The sequence below is a fragment of the Electrophorus electricus genome, chromosome 3, assembly GCF_013358815.1.
Source record: "Electrophorus electricus isolate fEleEle1 chromosome 3, fEleEle1.pri, whole genome shotgun sequence".
NCBI lineage: Eukaryota > Metazoa > Chordata > Actinopteri > Gymnotiformes > Gymnotidae > Electrophorus > Electrophorus electricus.
This window is the reverse complement of record NC_049537.1, coordinates 4705603-4724161: the sequence shown is the minus strand read 5'-3', so window position 1 is coordinate 4724161 and position 18559 is coordinate 4705603. Positions and strand designations below refer to the sequence as shown.

General features: G+C 45.4%; 1 protein-coding gene across 2 annotated transcripts in view; it reads left to right on the top strand.

Moving 5' to 3' along the window:
* Positions 1–763: 763 nt before the first annotated feature.
* The window catches only part of pde4ba (phosphodiesterase 4B, cAMP-specific a), an 87522-nt gene continuing 69726 nt past the window's right edge, over positions 764–18559 (top strand). The window contains exons 1-2 of one of the 2 annotated variants that reach the window (XM_027027065.2): positions 764–817; positions 9020–9258. In XM_027027065.2, coding sequence (XP_026882866.2) covers positions 776–817; positions 9020–9258 — 281 coding nt within the window. In that variant the 5' untranslated portion in view covers positions 764–775. Of the gene's footprint in view, positions 818–9019; positions 9259–16496; positions 16703–17184; positions 17729–18559 lie in introns of those variants that run through there. The other variant, XM_027027067.2, reaches the window with a different exon arrangement.

Below are 18559 nucleotides of genomic sequence, written 5' to 3'. Positions count from 1 at the left end.
GAAGAGTAAAGATGATCAACACGCCCGTGTGCAGTTTATGAGGTGTGACTGTTAAGGGAACTATAAAATAATGTTGTCGTCGTAGCATATTTCTGGATGTTTTCGTTTCAGGATCAGTACACAGCACAAAGCCAATCAAAGCTTGGACGTGCGCGACTGAATTTGTATTTTTTTTTAATGTTATTACAGACATTTTGATCTAGATGTTCACTCTGAGACAAACAGAAAGTGAGAATTGATGAGAATTTATTTTTAGAATTTCTGTATGTTTGAACTGCTAGAGCGGTCTGGACAAACCTAGACTGCTGGAGAAAAAGAATAAAAGGGAACGTGTACACTTCTAAGTAAACAGACTTATAGTATCACCTCACAGTTCAGAGCTTTTTACACTTTAGTTTCCAATAGTTTTTATTTACACAGGCCACTGTGATCCTCGATTTCTCACCTTTGTAATGTAATATTCTATTTTTATTCCCTTTATGTTCCCTTTATGTAAATTAGTTTTATAGTTCTCCATGCCAACTTTGAATAGAGAACTGTGTGTATTATGTCTAAGTGTTAATGGCAGCTGATTGGTCAGTATAGCAGTGTGGGCATGGCTTGTATATGCCACAGGCTTTCTGCTTATCTTGGACATAATACACGTAGTTAGGTTGAGAGAAAATTGATTTAATCTCTTTTTCTAAAATGTTAAATCTTTTTCTTTTTTTTTTTCGCCCAGGTGTGCAAGTGGAGCTGGCCTTTTTTGGACAGGGCAGGGAAGACTCCACATAAGATGAAGAAGAGCAGAAGTGTGTTGAGCGTGTCACCCAACGAGGTAAGAACGTTTATGTCATGCTTGATGAAAAACCACAAAGTGTCTCAACAGTATGGCTTTGGAGATAAAAAGGAAACCCACAGCCATTGGGGTGGGAGACTTGCTTTTTGGGCTGATTTGTAAAAACTCCTGAGAGTGAGTTGCAACAAGAGGGAAGGGAGTGGAGAGAGAGAGAGAGAGAGAGAGAGAGAGAGAGAGAGAGAGAGAGAGAGGGAGAGAGAGAGTGGGGGGAGAGGGAGAGAGAGAGAGTGGGGGGAGAGAGAGAGGGAGAGAGAGAGAGAGAGAGAGAGAGAGAGAGAGAGAGAGGAGAGAGAGAGAGAGTGGGGGGAGAGAGAGTGGGGGGAGAGAGAGAGGGAGAGAGAGAGAGAGAGGGGGAGAGAGAGAGGGAGAGAGAGAGTGGGGGGAGAGGGAGAGAGAGAGTGGGGGGAGAGAGAGAGGGAGAGAGAGAGAGAGAAGAGAGAGAGAGAGAGAGTGGGGGGAGAGAGAGAGTGGGGGGAGAGAGAGAGGGAGAGAGAGAGAGTGGGGGAGAGAGAGAGGGGAGAGAGAGAGGTGGGGGGAGAGAGAGAGGGAGAGAGAGAGAGTGGGGGGAGAGAGAGAGGGAGAGAGAGAGTGGGGGGAGAGAGAGGAGGGAGAGAGAGAGAGAGAGTGGGGGAGAGAAGAGAGGAGAGAGAGAGTGGGGGGAGAGAGAGAGGGAGAGAGAGAGAGAGAGAGTGGGGGGAGAGAGAGAGGGAGAGAGAGAGAGAGAGAGAGAGAGTGGGGGGAGAGAGAGAGAGAGAAAGAGAGAGAGAGAGAGAGATGTGTCCTCAGAAAAGAGTGAGAGGTGAGGTAGAGTGAAAAGAGACAGCAAAAGAAAGGGTGATCAGATAAGAGTGAGACATGAGGTCCTCAGACAAGAGACAAGCAGCTGATCAGACCCAGTCCAGCTGCTCCCTGGCACAGCAGACAACGGCCTTAGAGCTCGCCAAGAATCCATGCGGCACTGCCCTCTCCTTCTGCATTTCTCTCTTCCCCTGCTCTGTCCCTTATTGTATAGAGGCATCCAAATGGGACATTTGGGTCAGCGCTTCTGTCAGCGGCTGGTGCTCTGGCCTCTCTTTGCTGTTCTTTCATGTTTTGTATGAGGGATTCTTTAAAGGAATTTTTGTCATTTTGTTTAAGCTTACTGATCGCCGTGTTTATTCATTGGATTTATTAAAAAGACGTGGGTAACTTGAATATGGAGATATGTAAAAAATGAGTACTGTAGAATAATAATTCACTGCATACAATGGTAAGGTAGCAGAGGTTAAGATTTGTTAAGGTATTGTGTTATCCTTATTGATGGTGATTGTTACAAAATCCTTCCCTGTTTTACACATTAGCATCCTGCTCTACTTTTGCTGCCATGTAATGTTCAAGACACAAACACAACCTCAGCCACAGCACACAGACACAAACACAACCTCAGCCACAGCACACAGACACAAACACAACCTCAGCCACAGCACACAGACACAAACACAACCTCAGCCACAGTACACAGACACAACCTCAGCCTGAGCACACAGACACAAACACAACCTCAAGCTCAGCACAGAAACACAGACACAACCTCAGCCACAGCACACAGACACAACCTCAGCCTGAGCACACAGACACAAACACAACCTCAGTCACAGCACACAGGCACAAACACAACCTCAGCCACAGCACACAGACACAAACACAACCTCAGCCACAGCACACAGACACAAACACAACCTCAGCCACCGCACACAGACACAAACACAACCTCGGGCTCAGCACAGAGGCACAATCAAAACCTCAGCCACAGCACACAGACACAAACGCAACCTCAAGCTCAGCACACAGACACAAACACAACCTCAGCCACAGCACACAGACACAAACACAACCTCAAGCTCTGCACACAGGCACAAACACAACCTCAGCACCTCAGGCACAGCACACAGACACAAACACAACCTCAAGCTCAGCACACAGACACAAACACAACCTCAGCCACACAGGCAGAAGCACAACTTCAACTTCTGCACAACCTCAACCTGAGTTTGTGCTATTCATTGTAGAGTGGTATATGTGTCATATAAGTGTGGTTCTTCAATATCTTTTTCTCCATAATCTCACAAATGTAGACAGCTAAGGAAACCCAAGGAGCTGAATTATATTCAAAACCCTTTCAGCACATGTGTTATATTACAAGCTTTAGTCCACCAAGGCTGCTCCACTTTCACTCATCCGAGAAAAATTCCCATTGAGGGACCGTGTATGGCTCGTTTCTATGGTTACATACCCTCCCTACCACCCTCCCTCAAGTCTCCAGGACTGTGGCTCTTCCTAAACCCACACTTACTTTTCAACGGCTTGCTGAAACATGATCCTGCTTTGTGCAAAATCCATCCCACTACCCACTGATTCACTGCTTTAGCTCCCGTTCCCCTGCCTAGAGGTCCTGCTCTGAGTCCTAATTGACTCGTGCCTTTAATTGGTTTTGCAGTGCTACACCACATAATTGAGTGGTTTTTCCCTCAAATAAGGAATGTTGTGGTTTGATCCTGTCAGTGCAATTAGTCCCTGTAGTTGCTTATTAAATAACACGCAGATTTTCCCCATGCCTTTAGTTCATTCATTCATTTGCCCTCTACACTCCAACAGCTGGCCTTCTGCTTTTCACAACCTCCAGTCATTTGGAAAAACACAAACACGCTCACATAAATGCTCACAGACATACTCACGCGCACACGTACCTTGTGAATTGATTTTTTTCCCCCATAGTGCAAAGCTGCGTTCATACTTGGAATAAGACAACAGCCACGTCAGGAGACGCAGCAGGCTTTTCCGAGTGTCCGTGCCTGTGTGTTTTTATGCTTTTTTATGAAGAAAAAGTACACTTAATGATTGCTTCTTTTTTTTTTGGACTCCAGCCTCCTCGTTATCTGCTTTTCTTTCCACGGTATAATGGGTGAATGCAGACGGAACACTGGGTAGGCACTGTGTGCTGTGTAAAGACGCCTGTGTCGCCTGTGTAAAGACGCCTGTGTCTCAGGTTCCCTCCCTCCATTCTCCCATGCGGGGCTCTGTCGCCAGCCTTCTCTGCTGCTGGGCTCTGTCTGTTTTCTGGCATTTCCTCCATGCTTGGCTGATGTTGAATGCTGATGCTGAATGCTGCTTGACAAAGCGCCTTTTCAGACCAGCACGAACAGCTGCGTAATCCATGTACAGGTCATCACCTAAGCAAGTGAATCACGGTGTTTCTGTCTAGTGCTTGACGTGCTGGGTTAGGCTCATGTAAATGATCGGTGAAATGACAAGCACAGCAGTAATCTAACACACTTGGTCACACTGGTGTGACTGTACTTTACCCCAGGCTTTGGGAAAAGGTGTCCCTCTTGAGACAAGTACACAGAAGTAAAAAATGTCACAGAAAGATTGTAGGGCCACAGATTGCAATTGCTATTTGCCCTTGCAAATACACCTTCAGTTACTGTGTTTATTTAGCTTTATACTCTTACATTCATGGATAACTCTTTTATTGATATAATGATAATTTTGCTCACGGTTTTAAAAAGCTTTTCTTTAATTTACTTGCCTTTTCTTTCCTTTTTTAGTTAAGCATGCTTAGAGGATATAACATTGCATTATATTTAAAACTCTGGCGCACTGTAGCCTAAGGTCAGTTTGTATTTTGCATTTCCCACAGACTGTGGGAGGAATGGAGATAATTCGTTTGACTACTGATGCGGTTTTACCTTGAGAATGGTGTGCTGGGGCAGCTGTGAATCCCAGCCCAGCGTGATGCTGCATTAGTTTCACGACTAGAAAGGGCTGCGGTCTCGGGGATGTGTGGCCTCTGGCAGTGAGCCGAGACGGCCGCAGACGTTTCCAGAGACCGCGCTCCTTTAGAAGGTCACCCCTGGGCTCCCACACGGGGAGATCTGGGCATACCTAATGTATGACTCAGGATGACTCAGACTCTGGTTCACCTGGGGATACCATGCTACAGAATGGTGAGAGCAGACATGTTGTGAACGGAAGGGGATGTCCTTTAATCTGTGGAGCTGAAGACCCAGCTGAGATGTGCCTCTGTGGAGCTGTTAAAGGCTCCCTTGCTTGTAGATATCTTTGGAGCTTTTGGGTTCAAATAAAGCACATTATCACTTTGTATCATCACAAAGCTATCAGTCCTTATGACAATCCAAATCTAATATGAAGCCATCGAGGTGTACATTGCTGACACATTTGTCTATTAGTGTGGTTTGGCATGTATTTTTTTCTATTAATGTTTTTGTTAATGGGATTGTTTTCCACTGTATCAGTGCTGGGGAATCAGGAGGGCTTTCCACAGTTAATTGACAAAAACCCTTTCTTAAAGTCAAACGTTCTTAAGTCAAACCAAGTTCTGGTCACTAACATGACTAGGATGCTAGTATTACCACTGGTAATAACCTTATTAAATCAAGCTCTATACACGTTCACTTAGAATAGAAACAATCGCACGGAATGATTAATAGGAGGTGCACTCAACATGTTGAGTGCCAGACACATTCGGGTGTAGATGACGCCTTCCCTCTGTGTTGGCTCCGTGAGGGACTGGAGGCCAGCCCGGGATCAGGGACGCTTATGTGGGCCGACTTACGCTGCCTTTTTTTGGACTTCACCGCACAGACTGTTCGTGGAGCTGGGAAATATTGAAAGCGCTGCTGAACTGAACTTCCTGACATCTCTTCATGAGGTATCCAATCACGATTTTCTTTTTCTTTTTCATGTTTTGGGTTAAGAGTAATTATTCGCCTTATAACTTTCTTGCTTGGCGTATTTATAACACTCACTTCTTATGTTTGTACACGAGAAATGTTCTTACACAAGCTGCAACTGTCTGCTTTTGTGCAGTTTTGTTCTATTTATCATAGTTCCAAAATATAAAGTGAGTTCAGTCAATTCATTTACAAGGGCACGCGGTATGAAATTGGAATCACATTTTGTCCGTCGGTCCAGTCGTGGGAGATGCGGGTTCCTCTTGACTCCGCTGGTGATGTGTGAAGTAGGAGTGTGTGGGTGTGTTTTCGTGTCTTTAGCATCTAGCACTCTCTACCGCTGCTGTAGGAGTGTTGCTGTGTTGCTGTCTTCTGTATTTCTTTAATGCATTCATGTCTCTCCGAACATTTTGCATTTTTACCGGTGAACTGTATCTTATGCGTGTGTCCCGTTTTCGGGTTTAAAGTTCACATTATCATTTCACTTGAATAAAAGGCTTCAAAAAACATCAGTTCATATTGAGCATGCTAATGCATTGCTTGTAAGTACAATGGGTAATGATTGAAGTTAGAGGCTAAAGACCAGGTATCTTCAGGAGTGATATGGCCTATCACCCATCCAGGTCTGAAACTTTTATTACTATATTCATTACAATACTGAGCAGTTTAAAAAAGGTCAGTACACAATTTTACGGTATATCCAAAATTGACACGTTATGTTATTGGTGTTTTTTAAAAAAAACCAAAAACAAACTTGTTTATTGAGTTTTGTGTCATCAGAACATTTATAAAACGGAAAAATATTTGACAGTTCATGGTATTACTGCTTTATCTTTCTGACACGGGACCCACCCCCCACGAGTCACGTGGTGCGGGTTCACTCTTTGTAGCCACGCCCTCCGTGTAAGCGCACAGCTGCAGGGGGTTTAATGTTTTGTGTTTTGTCTGTCTAGTTAAACCTCCGCTGGTGTGTGCGTTGTGTTGGTCATTGTTTGTTCGCTGATGTGTGTAAAACGTGTGTGTGGTCATTGTGAAATGGTACTGTAGCGTGTGTGTAGTTAAACGTGTAAGTCATGTCCTTTGTTAGTGTTGCGTATGAGTGCTACTGTTGTCGTTCGTGTCTTATGTTAATAAATGGTTGATGATATCGAGGGAGTCTGGTAGCGTTAATCTTTCAGTGTCTAAAGACAGCTCAGTGGTTGGGCTGCTTGACTTGTAAGCAGAAGGTTGCTGGTTCAAACCCACCACTGCCAAGCTGCTGCTATTGGGCCCCTCAGCAAGGCCCTTAACTCTCAACTTGTGCTCAGTCATGATTGTAAGTTACTTTGGATAAAAGTGTCAGCTAAACGCTGTAAATGAAGAACACTGCTAAATAAGTTCTCAGAGTCTGACAAGTATAGAACGTGTTTTTAAACTAAGTCTCTACTGTATCTGAGCATTCTGTGAGTTCTCGTCAACGTGATTAGTAAAATGGCATTTCGAATATCCCCCAGGCCTACCCCACAGGCCTGGAAATGAGAGTTATTAAGGTATTATTACAGTCTGACAAAATGAGCCTTTGCTTTATTTGATCATGGAAGACAGAAATGTATTGTAACTCAGACATGTGAATGCCTTAGCGACATCTGGCTAATTATATGGTTGCGTGACAACTTACCCTCTCATGGATACTGAATGGGGTTGCTCCAGCTTCAGTGGGGGTTGATGGGGTGCTGCTCCAGCTTCAGTGGGGGTTGATGGGACGTTGCTCCAGCTTCAGTGGGGGTTGATGGGGTGCTGCTCCAGCTTCAGTGGGGGTTGATAGGGTGCTGCTCCAGCTTCAGTGGGGGTTGATGGGGTGCTGCTCCAGCTTCAGTGGGGGTTGATGGGTGCTGCTCCAGCTTCAGTGGGGGTTGATGGGGTGCTGCTCCAGCTTCAGTGGGGGTTGATGGGGTGCTGCTCCAGCTTCAGAGGGGGTTGATGGGTGCTGCTCCAGCTTCAGTGGGGGTTGATGGGGTGTTGCTCCAGCTTCAGTGGGGGTTGATGGGGTGCTGCTCCAGCTTCAGTGGGGGTTGATGGGGTGCTGCTCCAGCTTCAGAGGGGGTTGATAGGGTGCTGCTCCAGCTTCAGTGGGGGTTGATGGGGTGCTGCTCCAGCTTCAGTGGGGGTTGATGGGACGTTGATTCAACTTTGTCGGGGTTGATGGGCAGTGGCTCCAACATTTTGGGGGTTTTATGGGGGGGGGGGGGGGGGGGGGTTGCTCTGGTTTTGTGGGGATTGATGCAGGCTGCCAAAATATGAATATTACTACTGTGCTGTAAAACATTACATTGTTTAACATAGAAGTTGCATGGAGGTGTGGTGACTGCATAAAAATAGGCCTAAAACTAGTAAGTCTTTTACTGCCGTTTGTACTTTAGTGAGGAAGGGAAACACTCGCAAATGAACGAACAAGATCAAGTTAACTTAGCAAGTTATGAAGACACCTAAGTGCTACAAAGCTTAATGAGGAATTGCAACTTTGATCGAGAAAGGGAATGTTCATGTTTTTCTGTTGTTGAAGGAGCAAAAACAAATTTTGCCACCAAAATTAGCAAACAATATTTATGAAAGTGATTATGATCAGCGCAAATGAGGTGAAGAATCAAACTGCTTTGTAGTCTTTGAATGAACCAGTTCACGCTCCATGGATGGGGTCCTCCACATGGAGGAGGTTTAAAATGGATTTAGTACAGGATCTCCAGAACATCCAGGACATTAAGTGTCTTTTTTCTAAAGATACAGTACTTCACATTAGATGTGGCATTTTATGTCTAAAAAGGATTATGCACTATGCTATACATACAAGGATTATACTTGTAAATCTTTCATAAAGCATAATCACACCTTGTTAGAAATAAATAACTTGGTGGTTTATCTGGTCATGTGACTGAGGGTATGCCAATGTGTCTTAGTGATTCTAACTTATTTCTAGAGAGTTAAGTGGTAGAGGAGGGGGAGGAGGTTGTTATTCTTCAAAAACAGGTTTATATTTATTGTCTGATGCACATTATGGATTTCTGACATGGGTGTGCCAACTTGGACAAGACTTGGTCTTTCTGTACTGTAACTGTACTGTACTGGCTACGATACATTCAATGAGTAAATGACAAAGTACTTTTATAAGTCCCTCTGGATAAGAGCGTCTGCCAAATGCCATAAATGCAAAATGTGTAGTATTGCTTTACACAGGCCTATTGCAGTTTCTCCCACTGTTGAAGTGTTGATTTTAAGACTCATGTTGCCCTCTAGTGGCGAGAGTTGGTGGCGCAGTTTCATAAAGGACACGTTCCATATCTGCAAAAAGACATGCATTAACTTTACCTGGCCCAGGTGCATTCCTTGCATTTACCAGTGTTTCCATTCCTTTTTTTGTCCTCATCTCCTGCTTACTCCCTCTCTTTCTCTTTCGTCCTCTCTGTGTGTGCAGGACAGTAAAGAGCCTCCAGACAGTGGTCTCACCGACTCGTTCACGTCTTCTGCCTACACACTGGGAGTGGACTTGCGCCGGTGGCGACGCCGTTTCTCTGGCAACTTGCAGCTGCCCCCGCTGTCATGGCGACAGGCAGAGAGGTGCCGCACCCCTGATGAGGAGCTCATCTGCAGGCCGACCTCGCTACCCTTCAACACGACCCCGCGCATCGACATCACGCCAGTGGACTCGGAGTGGTGAGTCCCCCTCTGAAGGGCGCTCTCCTTGACCAACTGGTACATGAGTTGTTCTGCCACATGCACAGGATTTCAAAGGGTCCAAAAAGGTTTCCTTGCTTGTACCTGGGTTTGTCCGCGTGCTTAAAAGTGCTGTGTGGGAATACGTGTGTGCGCACCATGCGTGCCAATCTGGCCACGTGGTTACATGTAAAAGTGTAACGCTTAAGTAACCAGATAGTGAGACTATTGTTGGTTTGGCCTATTGCACTATTGCACATCGGATTTGAAATGATCCGGTGATTATGAGGTTAAAGTGCAGAATGTCAGCTTTATTTTGAGGGTGTACATGTTTATACTGAGCCATATACGAATACCAACTATTTTTATACATAGCACTACTCCCAATTTTTAGGGGCAGTTAGTGAAAGTGAAATTCATATAGAAATGAAATGGAGTTTGGATTGGGTGATAGACTTAGCCAGTCACTGACTTACAGAACACAGCTAAAAAGCTGTAGGACACTCACTCAGGTGAAAGTTATGAAATGAATTCTGCACTCAGCAAAAATGATCTACAATAGAATCCAAGTCCAAATTCCGGTCTCTGGCATTTTCAGTGCTGAGAACCATGGAACAAAACAGCAAACTCATTGAGTCTATCCTGTCTTCTGAAGTAAGCACCCCATTTAGGAAGTTTGTTTAATTTATCCATCTGTGCACATTTTTCTTTTCGCTTTTGGGCTCCACATTTGTGCTTGAATTTACCAACCGTACATCACTGGTACACTACAAAATACATAAAAAAGTCACAGCGTCCTCTACTGTTAATCTAAATGTTTAAGATAGACTACCTATTTGGGTTGCAAATAAGAAGCCAAACAAGAATTTTTCCAAGAACCATTACAATTTTTTGTGCATATTTTGATCAAATATATATATATATATATATATATATATATATATATATATATATATATATATATATATATATATATATATAATTTTTTAGAAGTATTTTTTATTTAAAGTAATGAATTACTTTAATGTTTTAATATTATTGTTATGTTAATGGTTCCATTCATGATTTATAGATGCAGTGTAAACTCTGAACTGGAATTGTAGGCCAGTCACTGAAGGATTGCCCTTGATTGACTTAAACTATTGGCCTTTTGTCTGAATAGTTAAGATAGATACTTCTATTAGGCTTTCACACATCCCTTTCTCTGTCACTCTGGGACCCATTAATATTAACATTTGTTATGGAGCTCTACAGCTTTTTATGCAGTTTTATCCACCTGTAATCTATCTTTTTTTTTTTATTCATGAGGTGTCTCCAAGGCGTTTGCATATTGTAGTGAACCCTCAAAGATCATGATGGCTTATTCTTCTCTTTAGTCTCTGACACATACAGTATGTCTACTAGTGTCACTGAATTGTTCAACTGGGTAGGATAGTCCTCCTGGGATATGTATTGCTCTGGCCTTCAGTGTTTTTTTGCTATTACTAAGATCAGCAGGTGTTATTGCTTGTATTTCTCAAGCAGTTGATTCTGATCCCGATGATCCCACAGGCTTTGCCTGTGGATGATTGGTTCATTTCGATCGTTCAGTCTCATGAAGACCTGTTTTAATTACACTGTAAAGTCTCTTGAATTTTCAGGCTGAGAGACAAAGGAAGCAGAGTCGAGGTACTAACACCACATCTAGAGTCAGCCCTAGTAGGTTGCTTGTAACATCACATCTAGAGTCAGCGCTAGACTCTTGGTTTGCTTGAACAGATGATGCGGTGACAACCAGCTGAGAAGCCAAAACCATTGTTCAGGAATACAGGGCAAAAACGAATGAAATTTATGTTGCTGTCCAATTCAATAGTCTGCATTATTATTAGAGCGGGTTAAAGCTTAATCTTAATTCTTAAGTTTAATTCTGTCCCTGACCGAGTGCCTAGAATTGCTGAAGGGTGGATTGAGAAGGTGTAAACTCACATTAGTGCCTGTGAAGCATATTACCACTGAGCCGTATCTGATTTCCCGGAAACCTGAGAGACCCCCTCCAGGTATGAGAGACCGAAGCAGCTCAGGTGTCTACAGTGTTTCATTACTGGCACAGAAAGGCAGACAGATGCTGTTGTGATGGGGAACTTGCTCATTGTGTTTTCGCTCCTAAAGCCTGGCTCATACAGCTCACGAAGTCCCGGTTGTAGTGCATGTTGTGTACTGGTTCTGCGTACAGTCTGCTTGCTCTCTATTGGCTGGCTGTGTGTTGTAAGGATATCAGAGAGTCATGGCTCTAGAGAATCTTTATTTCCCCTGTTAACAAAGAGGAGAAATAACCAAACAAAGGTTGTGTAAATATTGAATATTATTATAGCTTTTTATGTGTATGGTAGAAAAAACATTAATATTTAAATGATTGTGGCCTCTTTCAAATATATATATATATATATATATATATATATATATATATATATATATATATATATATATATATATATATATATATATATCCATATATGCCCCATGTTGTACGTTTGTTATAAACAGTTAATACATACAGATTAATATGATTTTAACATGTAAAAATATGTATCTTGCATGTTATGAAACTGTTATAGTTTTAGTATGAAATGTATGTGGTCGATCTGAACCATGTTTATTTATTAATCAATCTAAAAATGTCATTCCAGCTTTTTCCCCAAAGAGGGAATCACTGATACAAGTTGTACAGACCTGTCTTTGTGCTGTTACCGCCCTATAGAGCAAGGGTTTCGTTTTCAATTCTGGAGTAATTTAACTGGCATCTTGAGAATTTTCTCGAAAAGTAACAGACCGGATGAACTATTCCTGACTCATCCTCTTGCATCCACCTCTAATTTAAAACGGCGCTCAAAATTTGTAGCAGCAAGCACAGGAGCAACAAAGCAAAGTCTTGACAGACTCAAACGCATGTTGACATTCCGAAGCCCAAACCAACGGCTGCGAGAGGTCAATTATCAGTAAGTGACTCTCAGTGGTCCTTTTTGACGCAGGCTGTAACAACTCAGTGCTGCTAATGGAGAAGCATATTATGTAACTAGTCGAGGCCTTGTGCATAAAGCCTCTAAAGAGGCTTTATGAAGAAAAGGCTCTCGAAGAACCTAGCTGGACAGCAAGTAATAACTCACAAGGCCCTATTCTAAAGAACCTGGGACAGGAAAAAAAAAAAAAAGGAACAGTCAAAATCGTCTCCAAAAGTGCCTACCACACGGAGTAACTGCGCCAACACAGAGCATCGTCTAGACGTTGACGACGCAGATCTTTAATATTAACAGGAGGTTCATTTTCCTTTTTGCCAATCAGGTCGTCCGTTGCTGTGACGACGTCATCTCGACAGCTCACGGGGTCCTTGGTGCGCCCTCGTGTGGATAACCTGAGAAACTAATTCTAATACCACAGCACGAAGAACAACTGAAACGAAAAGGCCCGAGCACGTAACAGGGCTCTTTTGATTGACAGAAATACATTTAGATCGGAGCAGTCACTGCATATGCGATGAGCATACATAAGCTCGTATCAAGACAGAACGACACACTATGCCCTGTCTAGAAATGGACTGAGAGATGTATCTGAGATACAGTGAAACTGTGGTGGTAACACACAGAAGGGTTGTCTAATGTGAGAGACACTTTAATATAAGTGCATCGTAATTGGAACTTTAATGACATTAAAAGTGCATAACATTGGACCCAGCTACACACACACACACACACACACACACACACACACACACAAGCTATTTCAGTTGCGCAGCTCGTCACTCAACTTGAGCCATTGATTTTTTGTGTGTCTGCCCAGATGGGTCGCCAGGCACCGGTCATAGAGCACCCGTGAGTGATGACCCTGGAGGAGAAAGGGTTAGAGGTGCTCTTTACTGCCACTGCCAGGAGCTTGTGACTTGTGTTTTTTTTTTTGTTGTTTACATGAAATACTCAGCGCAGTCGTAAGAATCGGACAGCGGAACCCTTTTGTTTAGGGTTTTGGCTCTGCTCAACAATGCCGGATTTGAAATGAAGCGATCACAGCAGCACTGACAATTTTAATATCAGGGTACATACATCCATAACGGGCGAGTTATGTAAGAATTGCAGCTCTTTTCATATATTGTTCTCACGTTGTAGAGCCCCAGAAATGATTGGAGATCGGCCAGCTGCGTGCCACAGCGTCTTTAGTTCATATGAGATCTGGAAAATCAAGCCTGCGGTATAACGAAGCGCAAAGCACTCCATCATGAGAGCAGTGGGCGTTCTGCCAGCTGCAGATCTCTGGAGGAGCTGGAGGATCTTTAAGGCCAGGTCACAGTTAGCTCAAAGTATATAGACAAAATCACCGCAAAATTATAGTGACTGGGATTAGAACTGTGCGTGCGTGCGAGCATGCGTGAGTGTGTGTGTGTGTGTGTGTGTGTGTGTGTGTGCGCACGTACGCACATGAGCAGGTGCTTTTTTTTTGGTGGGAGCATTTTTTAAGAGTAATGTAAAAGAATCAAGTGTATGACAGTCTCATGATTGATGTCGCGCTGTTATATACTCAGTGCTGGATGGCCTAAGGCAAGCATTTCCATTTCCTTTACGTGGGATTACATAAGACTGAGGGTGTGTCCTGAGTGGCCTGGATGGGCCAGCGTTTCATGGCTGGGTCAGACTGAGGTCTGTTTACGCTCAGTGTAAACCTCCCTCTGTCTGAAAGCGTGAAGCTCAACTGTTCAGTTTGTCAATGAGAGAGAGAGAGAGAGAGAGAGAGAGAGAGAGCGAAAGCGAGTGAGCAAGTGAAAGAAAGAGAGAGCGAGAGAGAGAGAGAGAGCGTGTCAGTGTGAGAGTGAGTGAGAGGCAGAGAGAGAGAGACAGAGACAGTGTTTATGGATTTTCATAGTTTGTATCATTCCCATTTCCTCTGCATGTGAAATCCACTTGGTGTCTGACTCTGGAGCTTGCTTTAACGAGTGAAGGGAAAGTCAGAATTGTCGATATGTCAGTAACTTGCTGTAATGCACACACATGCATGCACATGCACACACACACACACACACACACACCCAGTCCCGAGTCATGTTTTGCTTGTCATTCATTGCTCCTGTGTGCAGCCAATATTAACAGTAAAGCTTTGTTTGTTCGTGTGTGAGAATGTGTATGTGTACAGTAGTGTTGTACAGATGCAGCAGTGTTACCGCATAATACAGTAGTGGTTGTATTTCCTCCGAGAGGAGTCTGACCTTCGCCTGGAAATGCAGTTCGCACTGATGAGCTCGCGCAGTCAGACAGTTGTGGAGCAGAGAGAGATTACTGACAGACGATCAGATTAGCAGAAGCCGCTTTCAGTTCTCTACTGTTGTGTGTTTGACATTGTGTGTGGATGCCTTCGCATGACAGAGATTTTCTCTCATTCGCAAATGTGGCTGCCAACTGAGAGGCTCAGCAGCAGGCGCAAGCGCAAGTTCTCACTTGTGTCTCTTTCTCTGGCACTCTTGCGCCTCTCCTCTGTTCCTGCATCCCTCCGCCTTTGCCTCTCTGCATTTATGAACGAACTGCCGAGCTACTTCTCCTTCCCGTCTCCGGCACTCGGTTGCACGAGAGCAGTCGCGCGCGGCACCTGCGGTTGCCTGGGTCTCCACTATCGCCGCATCGCCCAGGCCTGAGGCTGGCATCGGCCTCAAAAAGGTCTGAAAAGCATCGGATTTCCAGCGTGGGACAGACAACTGAAGCTTGGCTGTAGCGAATTTATGTAGATGAACGTTGCCGCTAATCCAAGCTTATTGTAACTGACCTTTAAAATGTACTTTAACGTGGGCACGCAGTGGGGTCTCTGCGGCGGAACGAGGTTCCTGTGAAGGACTCACTCGCTGAGCCAGACGCTCCCCTCACTCCAGTGAGCAGTGCTCCTGACAACCTGGTCTTACCTAGGCTTAAGTAGACTTATAGTAGAGCACGAGACACTGGCACATACGAATAGCATCTCACCTGAGTATCTTTTAGCAAAGCAGAGTGTCAGGGTAAGAAAGCACCCATTCTTATTTATACAGCACCAAAATAAATTTGCGAAGCCAGCCTTTGGTAGTAAATGACCACAGAACCACTGTATGGAACGTCATGAGCTATATTATAATGGGACTATTCAAAGATCCTGTCTTTGTTAGAGAAATGTTATTGATTTGTTAAAGTGGTATGTGAGAGTGTTGTATTGATTGCCTTATGTGACATACACCATAAAATGAAACTCCATGGTGAATTTTGGACAAAAAAAAAATCCATTCTGGGAACAGAATAATTGATTTCAGATAGTATGTGATGAATGGAATGTGTCTGCTAGCGTCAGCTTTGTTTCCTCCTCGCTTTGGCCCTTTTCATCTGTCATCCTCTGTCTACGTTTCTCTCGACCCCAGCCCGGTCTCCATGGTGAAGATTAGGCTGATGGTGCTAGCCGACTGCCAGGTGGTGGCGTGCGGAAGGCGAAACGCCGCGGTGCCTCGTCTTCAGCCTTGCGCTGGGAGAATTGGGCTAATCCGGCTGGGCTGCCAGTGCTTCGGACCCCCGCTCTGCCTGTGCCCACGCTGTACAGTGCCATCTCCAGCCGCGTCCCTACAGCAGATACTCCATCTCGGCCTCTAGCGACCTGGGCGATTAGTTGCGCCTCCATCAAAATTAGACCATTTAGCTTCTTTGTACACACAACATAGGAAATCAGGAAAGATGTGAACTCATTTAAGAAATTACTATCCTAAAATCATTCTTGTTTCTAAGATTGAGGTTCTCCTTTCAGGGAATCACCTTCCTCATTGCAGACTGCAGCATAGTAAGCCATCTGAGTCTGGACGGCGGTGTGACATGCGTTGAGAGACCGTAAATGTCACTGGAGTGTTATTTCCCCCAGTCAGTGCTTTGGCTTTCTCTAATTCATAATTACAAAACCAGCTCAGTCCATTCAAAACCCAAAGCCACAAGTCAGCAGGCGTCAGGCAGTGCCGTGTGTGTGCTGGGCATTCGTCGTGCTCCCCTCACAGCTAATGCTGGGTGTGTGTGTAGCTTTTTTTTTCTTCTCTTGTTGCCATCTTGACGAGCGCTGATCTGTGAAAGGCCAAAAAACATCATCAGAATTCAGCCACATTCCCTCCTTTCTGCACCGAGACACCCACCCGCTCAACCACAGGCGACCAATCGGATGCTGCCGGAGGCGGAGCATTCATCGTCACCATGCGCGTGTCTTTTTTTCCTCTTTTTCATCTCTCCAGCTATTCCGCTTATTCTAAACGAAGACACTGCCTGAGGCGTGAGAGTTAGGTGTCTTATCTCTGTGTGTCTTCACGGAGGTTGACCTAAGGAGGCAGCGACTGAGGGCGTGCCCGATCGGGAGGGCTGCAGATGGGGGCAAAGCTTTGCGCTCAACCCCCTCCGGCATTATTTCTTTTGGAGGCTCTGGGAGCTAAATGGAGAAAGTGAGTGGCTTGTGTATACTTTTGGTGCACATTGGGAGGGAGAGAGGGAGAAGAAGGAGAGACAGAGAGCAATAAACGAGAGAGTGGGGCTAAAGAAAAAAGCCAGCATGAGTGGACATAGCAGAGGCTAATGGGAGCCAACGGTGTTGAAAACAGAAACACAAACAGGGCAGAGACAGAGATTGAGAGTAGAGAGAGACAAAGAGAGAGACAGAGTCAAGGGAGACAGGAAAGGGAGACAGAGTGGGAGAGACTGAGAGCCACAGAGAGAGACTGAAATAGGCTAGGAAGTGAGAGAGAGAGAGAGAGAGAGAGAGAGAGAGAGAGAGAGAGAGAGAGAGAGAGAGAGAGAGAAAGGGTAGACACTGATGGGCAGACTTGGGCTAGAGGGAGTCAGATAGAGCAGAAGGGAGAAACAGAGTAGTTACAGAGAGAACTGCAGAGAGAAGCACAAGTGTGTTTTTTTTTCCTCCTTTTCACAGGAAGGAGGTGTGACTGCACTCTGACGAAGGCTTCTTTTAGTGTGTCGGTAGAACTCTGCACATGAGCAGAGGATTGCTACAGTGTCCAGAGGGACAGAGTGCGAGGGAAGACGCGACAGAAAGTGCCAAATCCTCACGCTGTGGCAGAAGAGAGAGAGGGAGGGTGAAGGGCTCGCGGAACAGCTCCCGTGCCTGTTGACCTGCTTGCTCGCCTGCATGGCACGACCTCCGCCTGGAGCAAGGGGGGACTCCTGAAGAGCGTGACCCACGCTGGACGAGACCCAGGCTGCTGCACCCGCCGTCCAGCTGCGCTAGCCCCAGGCAGCATGTCGTCCGGAGAGCTGAGCGCCCCGGAGCTCGACCCCTGCATCCGCACATTTAAGGAGCACATGCACCTGGAGCTGGAGCCACCGCGGCTGAGCGCGGGAGGCAAGCACATCTCGTCCCCCAAGATGTCCCCGCGTAGCTCGCCACGCCTGTTTCGCAAACTCATGGTGAACAAGGGCAGCCGCCACCGACGACGGTTCACCGTCGCACACACCTGGTGAGTGGAGAGGAGAGGAGAGGAGAGGAGAGAAGAGGAGATGAGAGGAGATAAGAGGAGCTTTACAGTTTAGAAATGATTTCATTCTGGGTTAGGGATTTATAGATGTGTAACGTGACTGGGTGAACTTTCAAATGTAACAGTACATAAATGTAATATATTCTGAACCCATTAAACAAATAACTTTCTTTCTGTTCCAACGCTGTTTGCTTAACGGTGAGAACTGTCTGAGAGGGCTTTTCAGGATCCGTGCCGTTGGTGTGAATGAAGTTCTCCCTGACTGAGGAGAACGTGCGTGAGAATGGGGATAGCTGCACAGCTCAGGGAGGACGCGTTGTGTGAAAACCCAAGCAGCGCTGCCAGTCTGCTGTCAAGCCAGTCCCTTCCACGCTCAACCTTGCGTGTGTACTGTGGCAATCTGCCAGAGGCTGCTGAAGACGTTTGCGGTCTTCGCCACAGTGTAACTGCGCGCAGTGTGTGCCAGGCTGCGCTTTGGATGTGCACGTGCTGGCACTTTGACATCTTTAAATTGTTCAAACTGGTTTGAGCTGTTAGTGGAACGGCCAGATGGGTGATCGCCAGACCGAAACGCTGCGCAGCGCGTTCACTCGCGGACTTTCCCTTGCCATGCACACGTGTGTGTGTGTGTGTGAGAAAGCCTTTGATGGAGTGGATCAGACAAACCAAAACAGCGCTATGTGGAGAGCAGGAGAGGTGAAAACAGAGGCGTGCCAACATGTCTCTGGTAGCCTTGACGATATGCCTGTGGTAGCCATGACGACATGCCCGTGTCAGCCGTGATGACGTGCTTATGGCGGCCGCGTGACGGGC